Below are 20,085 nucleotides of genomic sequence, written 5' to 3'. Positions count from 1 at the left end.
AAGGGCCTTATAATTTATAGCCACTTTACTAGGTAATATAATTTTTATAAATTAAAAGAATTTTTTTAATAACCTAATTTATATTTAATTGAAATTCTTCACTAGTAATAATAGCCACTACAACAAGGTTTTTATATTATTTTTTAACCTTTTTTATAAGCTTTAAGTACTTTATCTTAATATACCTAATCTTTTTATAATAATAATATTAAGGCTTTTTTTATTTTTATTTTTTTATACAAGCTAGCTTTTTAATTTTATAATTACTTATTTTTTTATAAAACCCCCTTGTGCTTATCTTATAAAAATTATTTATTTTATTTATAAACTTTAAATTAGTGCTTGGTACACCTTGTAATAAGAAAAAATTAATGAAAGTTTAATAATAAAAAATACTAGTTTTATAAGTATTTTCAAAAAAATATAGTTATTTATAAACCTTTTACTTTATTATAAGTAAGTAAGATTTAAAAATTATTTATAAAAAAATTATATTAATTTTATTTTTTTAATTATTTAATTTTAATTACTTTTTTAATATTACAAGTATATATAGTCTAACTTACTTTTATTTAAAGTTATATGTAATATTTTACTTTCTATTACATGTAATTAATCCATAGGACTTTTTGATTATTTGAAAAAAATTATAAAGGGCTTTTTAAGTAAAATAACCTAAAATTTTAGTTTTATAGCCTATTATTTTTATAAAACTAAGTTTAAGTAAAGTATTATAAATTTTAATACCTTTTTTATAAAAAGCTATTTACTTTATTAAATATATTTACCTTTTTTTATAAAAGCATAATAATTACTATAAATAATAATTTTATATTTTTTTGTTAGGCAGCCGCGAGATAAGCAGCCTTTTTTATAAAAATAAATAAAATTATTTATATAACCCGCGGGCAGGTTAAAGCTTTTTATAAATTTTTTAAATTAATTATTTCATTTTTTAACCTTTTTAATTTAAGTAGCTTGCAGCTGTAACTTATTTAAACTAAGTTTTTTTAAATAAATAAGTATTTAATCTTTAACTACCTGCGGGTTAATCTAGCTATTACTTTTTTTTATAAAAATATATTAATTTGAAAATTACTATTTTTTAAATTTTTTTTATAATTATAAAAAGCCCGCTTATAAGGGGTAAGTAAGTTTTTTTTAAAAATAATTTTGTAAAAGGTTAATTTTAATTACCGCGAGGACGCTTAAGTAACTTATAGTATAAATATACATTATTTTTAATAAATTAAATATATTTATAAGTATTAAAATTATAAGGTTTTTAGCCTTAAAAGGGGTTATAAATATGAAATAATATAATAAGGTATATTATATTGAAAAAAAAGTTTATTAATAGTAATTTTTTAAAAGAAAAATAAAAATATTAAAATTAATGCTAAAAATTAGAACTCTAGCCTTATGAAAAATAAATATTTTTAGTATATACTAAATTAGCACTTAAGCTAAGGGGTTATAAATAATATAATAACGTATATTATATTTAAAAAAAGTTTATTAATAGTAATTCTTTAAATAAAAATAAGAATCTTAAAATTAATACTAAAAATTGGAACTCTAGCCTTATAAAAACTAAATATTTTTAGTATATACTAAATTAGCACTTAAGCTAACTTAGCTATCCACGAGAAGTTATTTATAAATATATTTAAGCTTTTATAAAAGGGCTATATACAGTAAGATAGGCCTTACACCCTGCCATACTAAACCAACCTAACCCTGTCCCCACCCGCCTAAATAAAGACCTTTAATCCTACCATAGCTTTTATGCTTTTTTATTCTTTATCTTTACCTAAAGAATTAAAGCCTACAGTAATACTTTTTATAACAATAAAATAATTATATATATAATTACTACTTAATTACTAAGTGAATATATTAACTTTAATACTAGGTTTATAGGTAAACTAATTAAATTATTATTATATAATAATATAATATACAGAAATGAAATTACGCAGTTTATAAAAAATAAGATAATTTATCTTTTATTAAAGGGATTTAGCTAGCTTTTTAGTCCTTTCTTAGGCAGGAAGGTTTAAATGGTTTTTATAACTCTGTAGATAATAAGGTGCCGTGGAGGATAGCTAAGAGAGGAAGGGGAGGGTACAACCTTGAGGATGCAAGGGGTTGCGAGACTTCCAGGCTGTGTACACATATGGTTAGTTAATAAGAGCCGGACTGAGAGTTTGAGGTGTGGTTCTGGTGCTTGAAGAGGTCACTTTGGCTTTATTTCTTCCTGATTTGTTCCAAAATAGTTACTTGAGCTTCTGGCCGGGGGAAGATATATTTATAACAGGCGACCAGCAAAGTTTGTAAAATAATATGTAAAATACCTCGAAGTTAGACGTTGAATGCTCTTTCCAAAAGTTCCAAAACAGGGTATTATATGTGTGCAAAGAGTGCTCCGTTCTGTCTCCGTTGCCCTCGCTTGAAGACAGCAGCCATAGTATCATCAAATATACATTCACCCACCTCAAGCAAGAGCGGTAGGATTAAGAGTACATATGTTAAGTTCAATCGTTCAGGAAATTAAAAGAAAGGAGGATTGATATATATCTAAGGCTGAAATATCCAAGTGTCTATTTATTCCATGGCACAAGCTCTGCCTTCTCAAAAGGTAAAGCTGTTCTCGATTATTACCAGTTCCCTGATCAGGCTATCGTGCTCATGCGCCCGGGGTGGGTTTGCACTGTAAAGCATCCTAAGTTGGATCAGCAGATTCTAGCGCAAATGGGCGAGACTTGTAGTATCAGGACATGGGGACGGCTTCTGCTAGGTGGACAGACAGGGTCTAGTTGTCATAGACACGGTCTTATTATCATAGACCGCGTCTTATTGTCACTAACAGGGTCTTTGTATTACACAGGGTACTTCTTGTCAGAGATATGGTCTTCTTATCACAGACAGGCTCTTGTTGTCATAGAAAGTTGAATTATCTTTGTTAGGTGCTTCCGCATGCGGAGCTCCCGTGCTAAACCCACAGCAAATCCATGGGATCTGGAGCAGCAGAACAAATACTTGCCTTCGCTGGCCCTAGGAGATTAGTCAGGCCAGAGGCCTATATAGACGTCCGGGCCGCCCAGCTAGATACACCATATGCATTCATTCTTCATCTCTCCTTTCCTCTCCCCCTTTGATAGCTCAAAATATAAAGTGCCACCAACCCAAAGTTCCATTACACGTCCATCGCCGTTATCATCAAACACCACAATGTCCGCTATGAGCACGTCCTGGTACAGGATCAAGAACCTAGCCAAGCCCGACATGGCAATCGATGTGAAGAATGACGGAAACCAGGAACGTGACGGGGCACTGAAAATGGCCCCAGACCATGACGTTACTGGTCAGCATTGGCAGCTTCGTCCGTCCCCGACAAATGAGGGCGCATACAATCTAAGCACCAAGTGGCTTGGTACCAAGATGCTCCTGGATGTCTACGGCAGCGATAAAACCCGACCTCATCTATCCCCGGCGGGCGACTACACCGGACAGCAGTGGAAAGTCGAGAAATATGGGAATGGAACCTGGAAGCTATCGAATGCGTATTCGGGGCCGCTGGTTCTGGCAGCGGAAGAAAGTGGCAGTGAGCTGCGTCTGAAAGACCCCAAAAGCTCGCCTGCGTCTCAGTGGATCTTGGAGCCTACTGTATTGGGCCAGTAATTGAGAGTGAGTTGGCTTATAACTTGATTCTGTTGAATGTACCAGTCTTCGATGTATCTAGTACTAATAATGTACTTCTTTTGTTTTCCCGAATTAATGACAAAATTCGTCCTCACGAGGCAGATACCGACTACGAGTTCTCACCGAAGCCATTATCCCCGTCAGCAGTTGCTCCCTCAATGCTCACCTCTGTTTCCAGATGCTGTGGTGGGTAGATGACTGAATAACGGTCAATAAATGCTCGTAGCTTTCTAAACGGTACGTTAACTACTATAATAAGAAGGTGATATCGCTTGCACTGCGAGCACGACAGAGCCCGGAAATAAATCCAACCTCCAAGAAACAATCGGAACTCCGGATCAAACGAGCACCACCGCGATCGAACTTGCAGCCGCAGCCAAGGGTGGAAACACGGCAGCTTCGAAGTGCTCACTCTCCTACAGATACACAATGGAAGCTTCCAATGGAACAAAACGCACATCCAGAAGGCTCAGCTCTCGCGCTCCAAGACGCTGCGGAATCCAGCCATGCGCAACTCGTCGCTGAGCTGTTCAAACTCGGCGACACGGAGATCCGCAGGGCTGCTTTACGGCTATGGTAGCCGCAAGAGGCGGACATGACGGCGTCACGAAGGCCTTACTCGGGTATCAGCGTTCAGTCAGTTATTATCTGATCCGTGTACATTCATCCACCTTGAGTAATAGCAGTAGCGATTCAGAGTACCTTAGTTAACTACGGATTTAAGGCTTTATCAGGGAGAGGTCAATGAATGAATTGAAGATGTTTTAGATACAATTTTTTATTTATTCCAGGGCATAAGCGCTGCCTTGTACAGAAGTCTTGCACTTGAGAAACACTATACAACAAGGCTGGCAATAACTAACGTGATGTCAGTGCGAGCAATCGTTGGTATGGTTGTATTACTTGGGTATGTAGGTGATCGGACTTGTCCTCTGATATCGTGGAAAGCAGTACCCATGTCCAACAAGTTGAATAACAGATGCTCTGTTCTGTCACTTCTCCGCTCCATCTTCCTAGTGCAAGTGACGATGAGCTTGGTTGGGGTAGTTGGGGTTAGACTCCCCATAATTAAAAGCAGCAAAAACATACAACAGCTGGGATTCGCATGTGGTCACCCACCATACTACTAACCAGCCGGCGTGTGGCTTAAGTACGGCTGAGCGGACGGGAAGCCCTGTTCTCCACACCCTGTGGTCGTATGTGCTTGTTTTACTTTATCTCAAAGTTATATGGGAACGCATGGCAGTCTCCAGAACAACCAATCAAAGCCGTGCAGAAAGTTGTCGACCAATCGGGTCATCGGGCGGGTCCAAGCCGAGCCGGTGCCGAGTTTATTCATCCTGCAGAACCGTTGCTGCAGCGTCCTTGGAATGGACAATGTCATCTCTATACCGTATAAGTGAGCTACTTTGGTCATCCGTTGGTCGGGTATTAAGATCAGCCTCCATATTTCACCAGCCCTCCAGCTCCTCCATGGACTGGAGCTTCCATCCGTCCCGACCGTCCCCATCCCGCTTACAAACCTCCTCCCCGAGGTCCACAATCCGGAGTTAAAAGTGGATAGAATCATGGAATGACAGTCATAAGTCTTCGAAACCCGGCTCCAGCGGGACAAACGTCACTATAAAGTGTGCCCCCCAGCACTCAAATCTTCCCCCCCTTAACCTCCTTACCATCCTCACCCAGAACCAACAACCAACCCACCATGTCCCGCATCCTCATCACCGGCTCCTCCGACGGTTTCGGCCTCGTCGCCGCCCAACAACTCATCAGCCAGGGCCACACCGTCTACCTGCACGCCCGGAGCTCCCAACGCGCCTCCGACGCCGAAAAGGCCTGCCCCGGCGCAGCGGGCACCCTAATCGCGGACCTCTCCTCGCTCTCCGAAACCAAGAAATTCGCATCCGAAGCCAACGCCCTCGGCCCCTTCGACGTCGTCATCCACAACGCAGGCGTCTTCCTCGGCCCGACACGCCGCACGGCCGACACAAACATGCCCACGCAGGTCTTCGTTAACGTTTGCGCGCCGTATATCCTCACGTGTTTGATGGAGAAGCCGAAGCGTTTGATCTACATTAGCTCGATGCTGCATAAGCAGGGGGACCCTGGCAATGTGGGCGATATGTTCTGGGAGAAGCGCGGCGAGGACGACTGGAATGACTTCAAGTCGTACTGTGATACGAAGCTGCAGTTGAATCTGCTTGCGAATGCTGTTGCGAAGAAGTGGAAGGGTCGTACTAGTGTTGCGACGGTGCATCCTGGGTGGGTTGCTACGAAGCTCGGTGGGAAGGAGGCGCCGGATCGGTTGGAGGATGGGGTTGAGACGTATGTGAAGCTTGCGGTGGGGGATTATGATCAGGGTCTTGTTGCGCCGTATTTTGAGCCTAGGGGACACCTGGGTGAGCAGGTTGCTGCGGCTGGGGATGAGGGGTTGCAGGGGGAGGTTGTTAGGTTGTTGGAGGGGAAGACTGGGTTGAAGATTCCTGCTTAGATGGGGGTTTTAAATGACAGCTATGCGTGGTAGTGTCAGCACGAACCATATTGATACTGGATTTTTCTTGCCCTATTGTCGGATTTCGTAGAAAGTTCCTGACGCGGGCCCCTTTGTGGGAGTTATCAGATAAACGATTCATCTACTACCATAGGACAATTGCGGTCCCGACGTCTTGAGAGAGCCCGGGTGACGTCGGGGATCCATACTTAGGGTCCTCCCATGGAACTCCCAAAGCTTGACCCCCTGTCGTCATACTCCGACCCCGTGCCCCGGAGCTCCATCTTCACTGGCAGCATTTCCAGCCCAAACAACGAGAGCCAGGCACAATGCCCAAAGACATCACCTTCCTGGATCTCAGCTTTGACTCCGAGCTGCCGATCCCCGTCCGACCGAACAAGGACATCGCCCAACCAAACCTGTCAAAGCTGGGCTCGCCGTATCAGTGGTCCTCGTTCCAAAAGAGCTTCATCACATGGCTCTCCTGTATCACCACCCTCTTTGCGTCGTTCGCAACTAGCTGCTACAGCCCCGGCGCGGAGCAGATGTCGTCAGAATGGGAGGTCAGTCGCGTTGCGGCCCTGCTAGGCATCACGACGTTTTGCTGCGGGATGGGCTTTGCGCCCATGTTCCTGGTCCCCTTGTCTGAGATTGTCGGGAGGAAGCCTGTGTTTGTGGGGACGGCGGTTATGCTTGTTCTCTTTCAGGTTTGCTGTGCGGTTACGCGGTTATATTCAGGGTACGCCGCTGCCTTCTCCTGGCCCTATTCTATCCTCACTGATTGTGCAGGATGCTGGTTGCCAGGTTCTTTGCCGGAGTAGGCGGATCAACATTCACGACTATGGTGGGAGGCATCGTTGCAGATATGTACAAGTCGCGCGAGCGGAATGCCCCAATGGCTCTCTTCACCGGCTCTGCGCTCTTTGGGACCGGTCTTGGACCGCTTGTCTGCGGTTTCGTTGCCCAGTATACGACGTGGCGGTGGATCTTCTACATGCAGATTCTCATTGACGGCATCATTGCGCTCGCTCTGCTCCTCTTCTTTCGCGAGACTCGCGGCGTCGTTATCCTGGGCAAGCGAGCGAACACCCTGAACAGGTACTACGAGCGACTTGAAGAACACGGCTGTCCAGGCGTCCAGCTACCATCAAACCAAGTCAACAACAATTCCCCGGAGCAAGAAAAGGCCAACATCCACCGCATCCGCTTCAAAGTCGCCGAGCACGAAGAGCGCGCCCACCTAAGCACCACACTCCGCATCTCCATCTCTCGCCCCTTCATCCTCCTCGTCTCCGAACCCGTCGTCTTCTTCTTCTCCCTCTGGTCCGCATTCTCCTGGTCCGTGCTGTACATCAACCTGTCCGCAATCCCGCTAGTCTACCAGTCAACCTACGCCTTCAGCCTCGCACACTCAAACGCCATCTTCACAGCAACCTGCGCCGCAAGTCTCCTCTCAACACTGCTCTCCATAACGCAGAGCAAACTCGCCTCCCGCCACTGGAGGAACTGGAACACATGCCCCGAGCACAGGCTGTACTTCGCGTGCGTCGAGAGCGTCCTCCTCCCCATCGGCCTGTTTATGTTCGGGTGGACGGCGCAGCCGGATTTCCGTATCCACTGGATCGTACCGACTGTCGCGGTTGGACTTTCGACAATGGGTATCTTCTCGATTTACCTCGCGGTGTTTAATTACCTGGCGGATACGTACGGCGGGTACGCGAGCTCTGCGCTGGCGGCGCAGAATTTCTGTAGGAATTTGATGAATGGGGTCTTTCCGTTGGTGAGTCGGCAGCTCTTCAAGAATTTGGGGTTTGGACCCGCTGCGAGTCTTCTTGGGGGTGTTGCGGCCGGCTTGACGCTTGTGCCGTGGCTGCTGGTGCTTTTTGGGAGGAGGATAAGGGGGAGGAGTCGGTTGGCGGGGGGAGTATGAAGTATGGTAGTTAACGTCTGAGTCCATTTAATCCAGGACGCAAAGGTTGAATGAGCTAGGTTTAAATCATTGATACGGCCAGGCCTTACCTAGTGATGAAAGAGTGCCGGAACAAAAAAGACCAATATCCATGTTGTACACTCCTATACCTATGACCAGGCCCGGCCTAACAGAATAACAGCTGTACCCAATAGTTAAAAGCAGACCTACCCAGAAATCAACACTACCATTCTCAACTCGAAAATCCAAAAGTGCTTTCTCCATTACCGTAACTTGGTGTTTATAGCATCGCAGCCGCAGCCGCAGCCATGGCCACAGCCCCAACCCCAACACCCCACGGCATCCCCGTAACCCACCCCACCGCCGCATTGCCACTACCCGTCGGATCTGCCCGAGGAACCTCAGTACCATTCGCGGACTCCGTCGTCGCAGCCACCGAGGCCGTGCCCGTACTCGTGACAGCCGGCGAAGCACTCGCACTCACACTCGCACTCGCAGGCTCCGTCGCCGCCGCCGTAATCGTAACAGCCCGCGACTCCATCGCCGAATCAGTAGGCAGATCTCACCACGAGCCGTGCGTATACAACGAGCAGGACGCCGTGCTGGAGGCAATCGCGCACTCGCCTGTCTGGTACGTCCTGTTGGTGTCTTGGTGGAGCATGGTGTATGTTGAGGGGGTTTCGATGATTCCCGATGTTAGGCCTGTGCCGGAAGTGCCGAAGGCGCAGGTTATGCTATAGGTTGTTGTGTTGGAGGTCTGGGGGAATTATACGGTATTGTTAGTGGTGAGGAGCGGAGGGGGGGACTGGGTGGTGGGAAAGGGGGTAGGTACGTGGCTGGGTTCTTCGCCGACGAGGGCGCCTGGGCCTTCGTTGGATTCGAGGTAGGGCATGTAGATGGAGACGATGTTGGCGGCGAGGGTGGTGGTGATGAGCGTGTTAGAGCTAGGATGGTGCTGGGGTTGATGCGCATTGTGGCAGTTTTTGTTGTTTCGGTGGGTTGGGGCTTGGGAGGAATGCGGGGTTTGATACTAAGAGGGTAGAAGAATGTCAGCCAAAGGTGGAGATCTCTTATTTTGGTGGAGTTCTTATTTGTCAACGCCTTTACATGCCGCGTTAGTATAAAAAAGTAAGGCGTTTAATACCTTATATTTTAGTAGAAAAATTAGGCTATTAATAAGTTTTTAAAAGCTTAAAATATTTATATAAACCCCTAGGTAGCTCTAGCTTTTAATAAATAATTTATTTTTTTTTTATTTTTTTTTATAATATTTAATTAATAGCTTTATTAATTAATATAATATATAAAAGGCCTTTTAATTATAAGCCTAAATATTAACTTAATAGTTTAGCTTATTAAATTTTTACCTTTTTTAAATATTTTAAAGTTATTTATACTTTTAAATACATGCCTTAAAGCTATACCAAGCCCTTTATAATTAATTATTTTTTTATTAAATTAAAATAAATATTAATTAATTTTTAATTTTTATACTTAATTTAAAAGTTTTTATAAGCTTTATTAATAATATTATAAATATAAAAGTTATTTTTAAGTTTAGGAATAACTAGCTAGCTTAGTATAATTAAATTTTTTACTTTATTTAAATAATAAAAGTTTAAAAGTTTTTTAACCTAAATATTTTTTAAAAAAAATCCCTTTTTTTTTAAGTTACCTTTTAAAAATATAATTAAAAAAGTATTTAAAATATATAATAAATACTAGCTTAATACTAAGTATTATTATACTAAAATTTAAAAAATAAATAAAGTTATTTAAAAAATTATTATTATTTTTATTTAATAACTTATTAAAAATAAACTTACTATAAAGGTTCTAGCTAAATTAAAGTAATAATTTATTTTAATTAATTTTAAAATTAAATTAAAGGTATTTAGTAACTATTTTATAGCCTTAAATACTTTAATTTAATAAAATAAAATTAATAATTAGCTTTAAAATTATAAGAATACCTATTAAAAAATTAAATAATTTAATTAACCTAAATTAAAAAATAAAATAGCTAATATAACCTTTTTATAAATAATTAGCAAGTATTTAAATTTTTATATAAAATAAAATACTAACTAATTAAATTAAAAAGGTGCTAATTTAATTTTTTACCTTTAGTTTATATTTAAATATTAATAATATTTTTTTATAATTAATAGCTTTTTTAAAAACTTTACTAAAGTAATAGCCTTTATAACTTTTAATAAAAAATTAAATATTTTTTTTTAAAATAGTACTAACTAATAACAAGCCTTTTTATTTATATAGTTATTTTTAAGTAATAAAGTAATATTAGCACTTTATATAATTATATAAAAAGCCATGGTATAAACCTAAAAAATAAATAAATAAAAAGGTTAATAAAACTTTTAATAAAAATAATAAATATAGCAAGAAACTTTAAAAGGTAAGGGCTAAAAATAAATAAATTTTTAAAAATAAAAAAAAGTTAAAAAAAAGCTTAAAAAGCTTTTTTAGTTACTTAGGCTATAATAAAAAAAATACTATAATTACATACTTATTATAAGTATTTAAAGTAATTTAATACTTAAAAATACCTTTATTTTTAATACTAGTGTTTTTATTTATATTTATAATAATTTTAGTTATTTTACCTTTTTTAATTAATTAAAAAAAGGTAATATTTAAGTAGGAAATATAACTATTATTATTTAAGGCATGGGATTAATACTTTTTTATTTTAAGATTTTAAATAATAAAATAATACCTTTTACTTTTAATAAAATAGCTTTTATACCTAGCTTTTATATTAATATTTTAGTAGCTAGGCTTTTTAAAAAGGCTAAATATTTTTAAGATTTTAATACTTTAATTACTAAAAATAATAAACTAATATTTTATTTTAAAGATTACTTATCTAGCCTTTGGATAGTTAAGTTTAAAAAAAACTTAAAGTAAAAAAAGGCTAATACTTTAACTTAATAAAAAGTTAAGACCTTAACTTAAAAAATTTATATTAAAAAAAATTTTAAAACTTTTTACCAGCGCCTAAGCTATATTAATAATAAAATATTTTAATACTTATTAATTATAATTAAAAAAGTTTAAATTACTAGTTTTTAATTATTTTAATAATATAATACTTATAAATATAAATAAGCCCCTTAATAAATATTTAAAAGGCTTAAAAATCTTATTACTAAACTATTTAATTAAGTTTACTTTAACCTAATTTTTATAAGAAAAGTAATAAATAAAAAAAGTAGGTAACTTATTTTTATAATAAAAATATTAAGTTTTATTAGGCCTATGTTTACCAGGAGAAAAGTAGGTATAAAAATATTATTAAATAATATATTAAGCTTATTTAAACTTAATTTAATATTACTTTTAAGATTTTTTTTAATAATTATAAGCCTATACTTAGTAATAATATTCCTAACTTTACTATATTTTAAGGTATACTTTAAAACTAGTTTACTTTTTATACTTTTTTTTAAAATAGTATAGCTAAGTGCTTTAGTAATATATTAATTAAAAAAGTAAAAATAATAGCTTTTTATAAAAAAATCCTTTTTAATATATAGCCCTAGGTTATAAAGGCAGTAGCTTATATTAATAATTAAATTTTTATTAAGTTATTAAATTAAAAAATATTATAAAAAGTATTTATTAATAAAAAACCTTATATTTTTAATATTAAAATATTAAGTTATTTTACCTGGGCAAGATAATCCTAGGTAAAAAGTTTTTATAAAATAAAATTAAAGGCTTTATTAAAATACTTACTAGGCTATATTACCTTAAATATTTAGTAAATCTAGTTTTTTAAAAAGTAGCTTGTACATGCCTATAAAAATATTATTTTTAATAAGTTTAAATTATATAATTTAAAAAATCCCTTTTTTATTATTAATATTAAAATTAAGTTTTTAAAGCCTTTAGCCCAAGTTCTTAACATCCCCTTTTAAAATTATAAAACCAAAAAAATTAACTTAAACCTTAACTTTAGTAAATTTTTTAAATAAAATAAAAATAAAGGTATTTTAAATATAAATAGGCCACGGGTAGTAAAAATCTTAAAAAAAAATATTAATAATAATAATAAGTATAAAGTAAGAAATAAGGCTTAAAATATTACTAGTAAAATTAAAAATATTACTAGTGAAAAAAAGGCCTTTAATTAGCTAGGTAAGTTTTTATACTTGCTAACTTTTAAAGTAATTTTTAAACCTTATTATTATAAAAGGCTTATATAAAACTTAGCCTTATAAATAGCTCTAGGAGCTTATTTAAAAAATCCCTAGTAATAAATTTTATACCCTTAAATATTTTAATATTTTTTTATTAATTTAGCTAATAAATAATTACTTAAAAAAAATAAATAAGCACGCCTAGCTTTTTTTTTTTTTACTTAGCCTTTAAGCTTAACGCGCTTAAGGGGTGGAACTTTAATAATTTTAGCCTTTTTTTTAAAATATTTAGGCGCAGGCATAGATAATATAATATTAATAATTATATATATAATTTAAATTTAAATAATACTTTTTTAAATAATTTAAATAACCTTAACTATATTTAATTTATCTTTTCCACTTTTTATTAAAACCCTATAAAAAAATAACTTTATTAAAATAATTTACCTTTTTCTCCTAAGTGCTAAAGTAATCTTAAAAACTATTTAAGTAAGTTTTTAAAGGCTTTAAACTTTAAACTAGGGACACTTTATAAAATAAAAGTATAAAAGATAGTAAATAAATAAAAAATAAAAATAAATAACTAATTTTTTTATTATAGGTTTTTATTTATAAATTTAATATTAATAATTATTTTATTAAGGTTAAAGCCTAAATTTATATACACGGAAATTTAAAATTAAAATTTTTTAAAAAAAATTAAGTAATAATTATTTTAATAAGGGCTTTTAAAGCTCTTGTAGTGCTTATAACTATTTTTAATCTTAATTTTAATTAAAAAAATATTATTAACATGTTTTTTAATGCTGCCCTTAAAAAAATAATATATTTTTACTTTTTAAATAACTATAAGTAGTAAGGTAAGTTACTAAAGGCCCTTAAAATTATTTATAAACTTTAAAAGTTTTTTTATTTTTAGTAGCTTAATTTAGCTATAATATTATAAAAATTTAGCTTTATTATAATTTTTTAAAAAAAGTGCCTTTATATTAGTAAGTTTATAATTTTTTTTATTTATATAAATAATATTATTATTATAAACCTTTTTATTAAAAAAGGCCGAGCTGCTATAGCTACTTTTAAAAAAAAATTAATAATAAAGTATAAGCTTTAGTATTTTAATAAAGTAAAATAATTTTTAAAAATTTAAATTATTTAAAATAAGGAAAAGCGCAAGGTCTAGTTATATTAAAACTTTTATATTAAAGTAATTATAAATTAATTTTACCTAAATATAATAATTTAACCTTTAAAATTTTTTTTTAGTAAGCTTTATTTAAACTTTAGTATTATAATACCTTAATAAATTAAAAAAAATAAGGTTTAAAGTTAGCTTAATTAAATATACAAGCACGCTTACTTATTTAAATATTTTTTATATTATAAGTTAATTATTAAAATACCTAATTAATCTAGCGGACTATTATTAATATATAATAAATTAACTTATTTTTTATTTTTATAATACATGCTTTATAGCCCTTAAATACTTTAGTTTAAATAATTTTAAAAATAAGCTTATTTTAAAGGTATATAATTTTTATAAGGCCTACTTTAATATAATTTTTATTAATTAATTTAATTACTTTTTTAGCGCAGGTTATATTTATAAATTATATAATAATTTAATTAAATAAAAAGTTATAAAACAGCGCTTAATTATAACTTTAATAATTAAAATAAAATTATTAGCTTTATTTAAGGCTTTTAAAATAACTTACTAGTAATACCAGGTTTTTAATTTAATATAATTTAATTTTTAATATTAATTTTTAGTTTAATATAATAATAAATAAATTATTAATATTTTTACTAGTTTTAATATTTAGTAATAATTAAAATTTTAGTATATTAATATTTATAACTTATAATTTTAATAAAAAGTTTAGCGCGGAAACCTTAAGATTAAATAAACTTTTATTAATTAAATAATTATAAATAGCTTTACTAAGCTACTTACTAAATAATAATATTATAAATTTATTAAAATACTTAATTTAATAAACATCTCCGGCCTTATTTTTAGTATTTAGTAAGTATTAAAAAAATATATTAATTAAAAATAAAAATTTTTTATTTTAATAAAATTTTTATTTATTAACGCCTCCACATGCCGCGTTAGTATAAAAAAATAAGGTATTTAATACCTTATTATTTTAGTAAAAAAATTAGGTTATTAATAAATTTTTAAAAACTTAAAATATTTATATAAACCCCTAGGTAGCTCTAGCTTTTAATAAATAACTTATTTTTTTTTTTATTTTTTTTTATTTTTTTTTATAATATTTAATTAATAGCTTTACTAGTCAGTACGGTATACAAAGGGCCTCTTAAAGAGGCTCCTTTGCGCCAGAGGAGATCGTATTATGGTTGAGAAGATTCCCCTCTTTACCTGACGGTAGGGGTTCTTATATACTTTCGGTAGGTTATGTCCACTGAGAAGGCAAACTTGTCCTGCTGAAGCTCAGCTCAGCCTTGCTAGATGCTCTTCTCCCCAAACTCGTATACCTCTGAATTGCTCCACTACATCATGAATTGACGGGGGAGCCAATCGGAAGCCGGACGGGACGGGCAGAGCCTTTGCCGTTGAGGGTTAGGGCTGTTCTCGGCCCTATGCTAGGGCATTAAATACTAATGACTAGCTAATAGCGTTGCTTATAATAAACCTTTAAATTATCTATGTGTAGCAAGCGGTAAGTTATAAAAAAATCTTAATTATCACGTGCTATGCTAGTTTTAATTAAAATAAGCATGTTTTAGGCGCCGGCCTTTTAAGTATTTAATACACCCTTTAATTAAGTAATACGTGGCTATATTATAAAGCTATATATATATTTTAAATAGGAAATATTAATAAAAATAAAAATAATAAAACTTTTATACTTTTAATTTATTAATTAAAGGGCTTTTTTAAGGCTTGTTATATTTTAAAAGGTAGTAAACTTAATTATTTTTAATAATTTAATTATTTTATTTATAAGGTTTTTTTTAGCACATGGTAAAACTTTATAAAACATTACTTATAAATATTTTATATAAAAAAGTATTTATTAGCTAACTAGCATGTAATAACTAAAATTTTTTAACTAATAGTATTAGTAATAGCGCTAGTATTATTAAAGTATATTATAATTAACTTACTATTTTATACTTTAAGCGCCTTAATAAGCTTTTTTATAAATAAGGCTATTTTAATAGCCTTATTAAATACTAAAAATTTTATTTTAATAAATAAAGGCGCTATAACTACTTATTTTTTTAAATTTTATATAATAAAAAACTTATAAAGGTATATAATAAAGCCCTTAATAAACTTTTTATTAAAATAATCTTAATAAAACATGTTAAAATAAATAATTATCCCTTTTATATAGGTTTTAGCAAGTATTAAATTATTTTAATTAATTATAATATAGTAAACCACGTGCTTGGTAACTACCATGTTATTAATAATTAAAAATTTTTATTAATATTATAAAAATTAAATTAAGTATATAAAATTAACACGGGTTTTTTTAAGCTAGCCAAGGGATTTAATTAATTAAGTAAAAATATAAGTGCTAAAGGTATTAAAAACTAAAGGTATATTAAGATTTATAATATTTAATTAATTAACTTTTTATATAATTTTAATATACCCCTTTATTATTAGTGTTTTTACCAGCCTAGCCTTGGTAAGACTAAAATATTAAGTTATTTATTTTATATATATAGCTTAAAAAAATAAATTATTTTATTTTTATAATTATAAAATATTATTAATTTAAAAAATTTAATTAGCTTATTACTAACTTTAAGTTTATAAATCTTTTATAAAAGGTTAATAATAATATTTATATTAACCTTTATTTTACTAGTAATAATATTATTATTTATATAAGTAATAATTAGCGCGTAGGGTAACTTATAAATATATATATAAAATTTTTTAATAAGTAGCTTAAAGCCCTTAACACGTAGTAATTAATTAAATTTTTAGTTTTATAAATATATAAAGTTATAAAGGCTAAATAAGGCTTTTTATACCTTATATATAAAATTATTACTAATTTTATGGCCGCGTGGCTATTATATATAAACCTTTTAATTAGCTATTTTTATATTAAAATAAATATTAATAATATTAAATTAGCGCTAGCTAAGCCTCTAAATAGCTATAGCTATTAATATATATTTAATTATTATATTAACTATAACTAAATAAAAACTTTTATTATAATTTAATCTAGTAACTTAGCAGTTGCCATATATAATAATTTAAGCCTTAAATAATAAAATAAAGCTATTTTTATTACTTTTTAATATAAATACCTACTTGCTAGGAATAATCTTAGCCTTTTTTAGCTATTTAATAAGCTTTCACGTGTTTATAGTAACTACCATGTTAATATAAATTAATATAGCCTTTTTTTATTAATTAAAAAATTTAAATTACCGCGCTTTTTTATAAAATCTTAGTACTTTAATATTATTAATATATAATTTAGCTTTAGTTAATATTTAAAACCTTTTAGTAAGTAAATACTAAACTATTTTTTTAAGTATTTTAATAACTCTAGTATTAAGGTGCTTAATTACTTTAGTTAATAGGCTGTAGTTAATACAAGGTTTAGGGTATTTAATTAATAAAATAATTACTATATTAAAAATATTAGTATTTATATTTATTTTATATAGGGTGGCCTTTATTATTAAAATCTTTAGTTAGTTAGGGAATTAGCCTAGTATTTTATAGTTTAATATTTTTAGATTTTAATTAGTTAGTATATCTAGTATTATATTAATATTTATATTAAATATACATGGTTTAAAGTAATTTATCTTAAAGATTTATTTACATGTATTTTAAATATTATTTAACACTAATTTTAGTAAATTAAGGTTATTTTAAAGCTTTTAAAAGAGCGGAGTAAGTAGGGCTTAGGTTATTAATAAAAGTAATATAATTTATATTTAAAATTAATTAATAGGATTTATTAATAGTAGTATATAAGCTGGTGTTATTATAATATTAATATTTTTTATTAAAAATTAAGGTGGTATTACTAAATTAAGATTATTATAATAATTTAATAAAATTAGGCTTAGCGTGCTAGTGCTATTATCCCTACTATTAATTAATTACCTTAATAAGATTTTTATATTTTTAGCATGTAAGTACTATATTAGCACTAGGATAAAGTTAACCTAGTATTTTAATATTAGCAAGGCTAGTAATTTTAATTTAATATTACCACGTGATATTAAAGTTAGTTAGTATTATAAAATTAGGAATATAGTTTAAATTTAGCTAGTAATTAATATTTTAGGCGCCTGGATTGTTAAAATTAGCTTTAAAATAATTATATTATTAAGTTTAGTGTTATATGTAGTGGCCCCTGGCATTAATTTATTTAATTAAGGTAGGGTATTTTTTATAAATATAGTACTAAGCAGGTAATTATTTTTATAAAACTTTAATTTATTAAATAAAATATACTTTAAATAGTAAACCTGCTTTCCTGGGACCTATATTTAAAAAATCTTATTATTATTTTTTTTATATTTAATTAAATAGCTAATTAGGGCTCTTATAGCAAGCTTATAAAATTATTTATAATTTTTAATTAATATATAAATATATAATTTATAGCTATAAACGCGGAAGTTATTAAGGCGGGGTATTAGGTTATTAATTTAATAATATTTATATTAAAGCTATAGGGGTAACTTACTATAAAAATTCTTAATAATAAATAATTAATTTAAGGTTTTAATAGCGGCCTTAATTATTTTAAGCCATACTTTTTTTAGTAAACCAGTATTAATTCTTATAGCTTAGGTTATTATATTAATATACTAGGCATAATACTTTAAAATTTTATTAAATTTTAAAGTTTTTAATAAAAAAGGTTAAAATATTAAACCCTTTGGCTTGGCCCAGGCCTTATACTTAAAAAACTTTTTATTATTATTTATTTTAATAATATAGATGTACTATCCTGTAAGATACTTGTGGTATTTTTAGTATAATATTAGTTATTAAAATACTTTTTTTTAATGTAGTATACCGCGGCTAATTAAATAATATTATTAATAATTATAAGATAGTAGTTAAAACTGCTAATTTTAATTAATTAAATAAGTTATATATTTATATATTGTAGTTTTTTTAAATTTGCTTCCCGCGGGACAGGCTAAAATAATATTTTATAAAATTTAGCCTTAAGGTAAGCAAAGTAGTTTAATTAATTAATAGTATTTATATTAAGGCCTTTTACCTAGGCTATAATATAAAATCTAAAAATACTTATATAGCTAAAGTACTTATAAAGTAGATTTATATTAATTATAATTAATTAAAAATATTATTTAAATATAAACTTTAAAAAGAAATATTATAACATGTGTAAGCTTGCCTTATAATAAATTTATTTAAGCTAATAAAAGTATTATTTTTTTTATAATACTATATATTAAGTATTTTTTTAGCCTTTTAATAAATAATAAGTAAATTAAAGCCTTAAGCACGTGATATTTATAAACCTTAATTTTTTTATATATATTATTTACACCCTTTATAATAATAATTAGTATTTTATAACCTTTAGCATGTTTAATTACTTTACTAAATATTTTATATAAGTATTTTAAGTAATTTAGGCTATATTTTATATAGTTTTTAAAGTTAAAGCGCTTAAAAAAATAAACTTAACTAATTTTATATTTATAAGCCACTTTATTAATTTAGTAATTATAATAAAAGCAAGTATAGCTAAGAATTTAAGGCTAATTTTAAGTTTTAATTTATTATATTTAAAATTATAATTATTAAATTTATTATTATTATATAAAGTTATAGCTTGTGGCTTTACGCTAGTTTTATTTAAATATAATACTTATACTTTAAAAAGCTTAATTTAGTTATTAAGTTAAAGTTAAGGGTTTAAATAATAATAATTTTTTTAAAAATAGCCGCCTTATTTATAATATTTATAAAAATAAACCTTATTATCCCCTTACTTTATTTAATTAGCTTATTTTTTTTTATTTATATTATTTAAAGGGCTAGTAAGCACTTTAATATTAGGTTTTTTATAATAAACTTATTTTTTTTACTTTCCCAAGGGCAGGGCCGCGGTGGTAAGTAAAATAATTATTTTAGCTTTAATTATAGTATTTTTATATAATTATTTTAGGTTATTTTTATTATAGTTACTTAAAATTTTATTAATTAAAAATAATTATTAAAGTATAGCCTATGTTTTAAGGTTATTATAAATTTTTTAAAAAACTAATAATATAATAATACTAGGTTTAATAATAATATATAGGTTTTTAATAATATCCTATATAATTATAAATACTATAATAAACTTAAAAATAATAAAAAACTAGTTTTTATATATATTAATAATATTAAGTACTACCTTAGTAATTTAAGGTACACTTTATTTAATAATAATTTAGTAAATTATATTAAATATCTTATTAGCGTACTTTATTAAATATAAAAATTTAATAACTTTAATATAAATTTTATAGCTAATTTAGCCTATAAGTTAATTAATAATAAGTATTAAATAATTTTTTTAATATTTTTAGTATAACCCGTTCTTGGGAGGCCGGGGAAGTAAAAAATTAATTAATTAAAAAAAATATAGGGCTTATAAATATTTTTTTACTTAATTAAATTACTTATTATAATTAATTTAGCCCGTGAGTTTAATCCTAAGTAGGTATATAATAATAAAAACTATTATTAAAAGCAAGCAGCGCTTATAGTATGCTTATTTAAAAAAAAATTAAAG

At 30.1% G+C, this 20,085-nt stretch overlaps 4 protein-coding genes across 4 annotated transcripts; all 4 read left to right on the top strand.

Moving 5' to 3' along the window:
• Window positions 1-3,234: 3,234 nt before the first annotated feature.
• On the top strand, window positions 3,235-3,684 carry DSM5745_09440 (RICIN domain-containing protein; the record flags this gene model as incomplete). Its single annotated transcript, XM_026751456.1, has 1 exon — window positions 3,235-3,684. One exon carries the CDS (start codon window positions 3,235-3,237, stop codon window positions 3,682-3,684), a length of 450 nt encoding a protein of 149 aa, XP_026599804.1.
• Window positions 3,685-5,410: 1,726 nt separating this feature from the next.
• DSM5745_09439 (uncharacterized protein) lies at window positions 5,411-6,196 on the top strand (the record flags this gene model as incomplete). The annotated part of the gene is made up of 1 exon (XM_026751455.1): window positions 5,411-6,196. One exon carries the CDS (start codon window positions 5,411-5,413, stop codon window positions 6,194-6,196), a length of 786 nt encoding a protein of 261 aa, XP_026599803.1.
• A 329-nt stretch (window positions 6,197-6,525) lies between these two features.
• On the top strand, window positions 6,526-8,126 carry DSM5745_09438 (MFS transporter; the record flags this gene model as incomplete). The annotated part of the gene is made up of 2 exons (XM_026751454.1): window positions 6,526-6,935; window positions 6,986-8,126. 2 exons carry the CDS (start codon window positions 6,526-6,528, stop codon window positions 8,124-8,126), a joined length of 1,551 nt encoding a protein of 516 aa, XP_026599802.1.
• A 308-nt stretch (window positions 8,127-8,434) lies between these two features.
• On the top strand, window positions 8,435-8,866 carry DSM5745_09437 (uncharacterized protein; the record flags this gene model as incomplete). Its single annotated transcript, XM_026751453.1, has 1 exon — window positions 8,435-8,866. The coding sequence occupies one exon, from the start codon at window positions 8,435-8,437 to the stop codon at window positions 8,864-8,866; it is 432 nt and encodes a 143-aa protein (XP_026599801.1).
• Between the last annotated feature and the right edge of the window lie 11,219 nt (window positions 8,867-20,085).

Source organism: Aspergillus mulundensis (assembly GCF_003369625.1).
Source record: "Aspergillus mulundensis strain DSM 5745 chromosome Unknown scaffold_12, whole genome shotgun sequence".
NCBI classification, from domain to species: Eukaryota; Fungi; Ascomycota; class Eurotiomycetes; order Eurotiales; family Aspergillaceae; genus Aspergillus; species Aspergillus mulundensis.
This window is presented reverse-complemented; position numbering and strand designations above follow the sequence as displayed.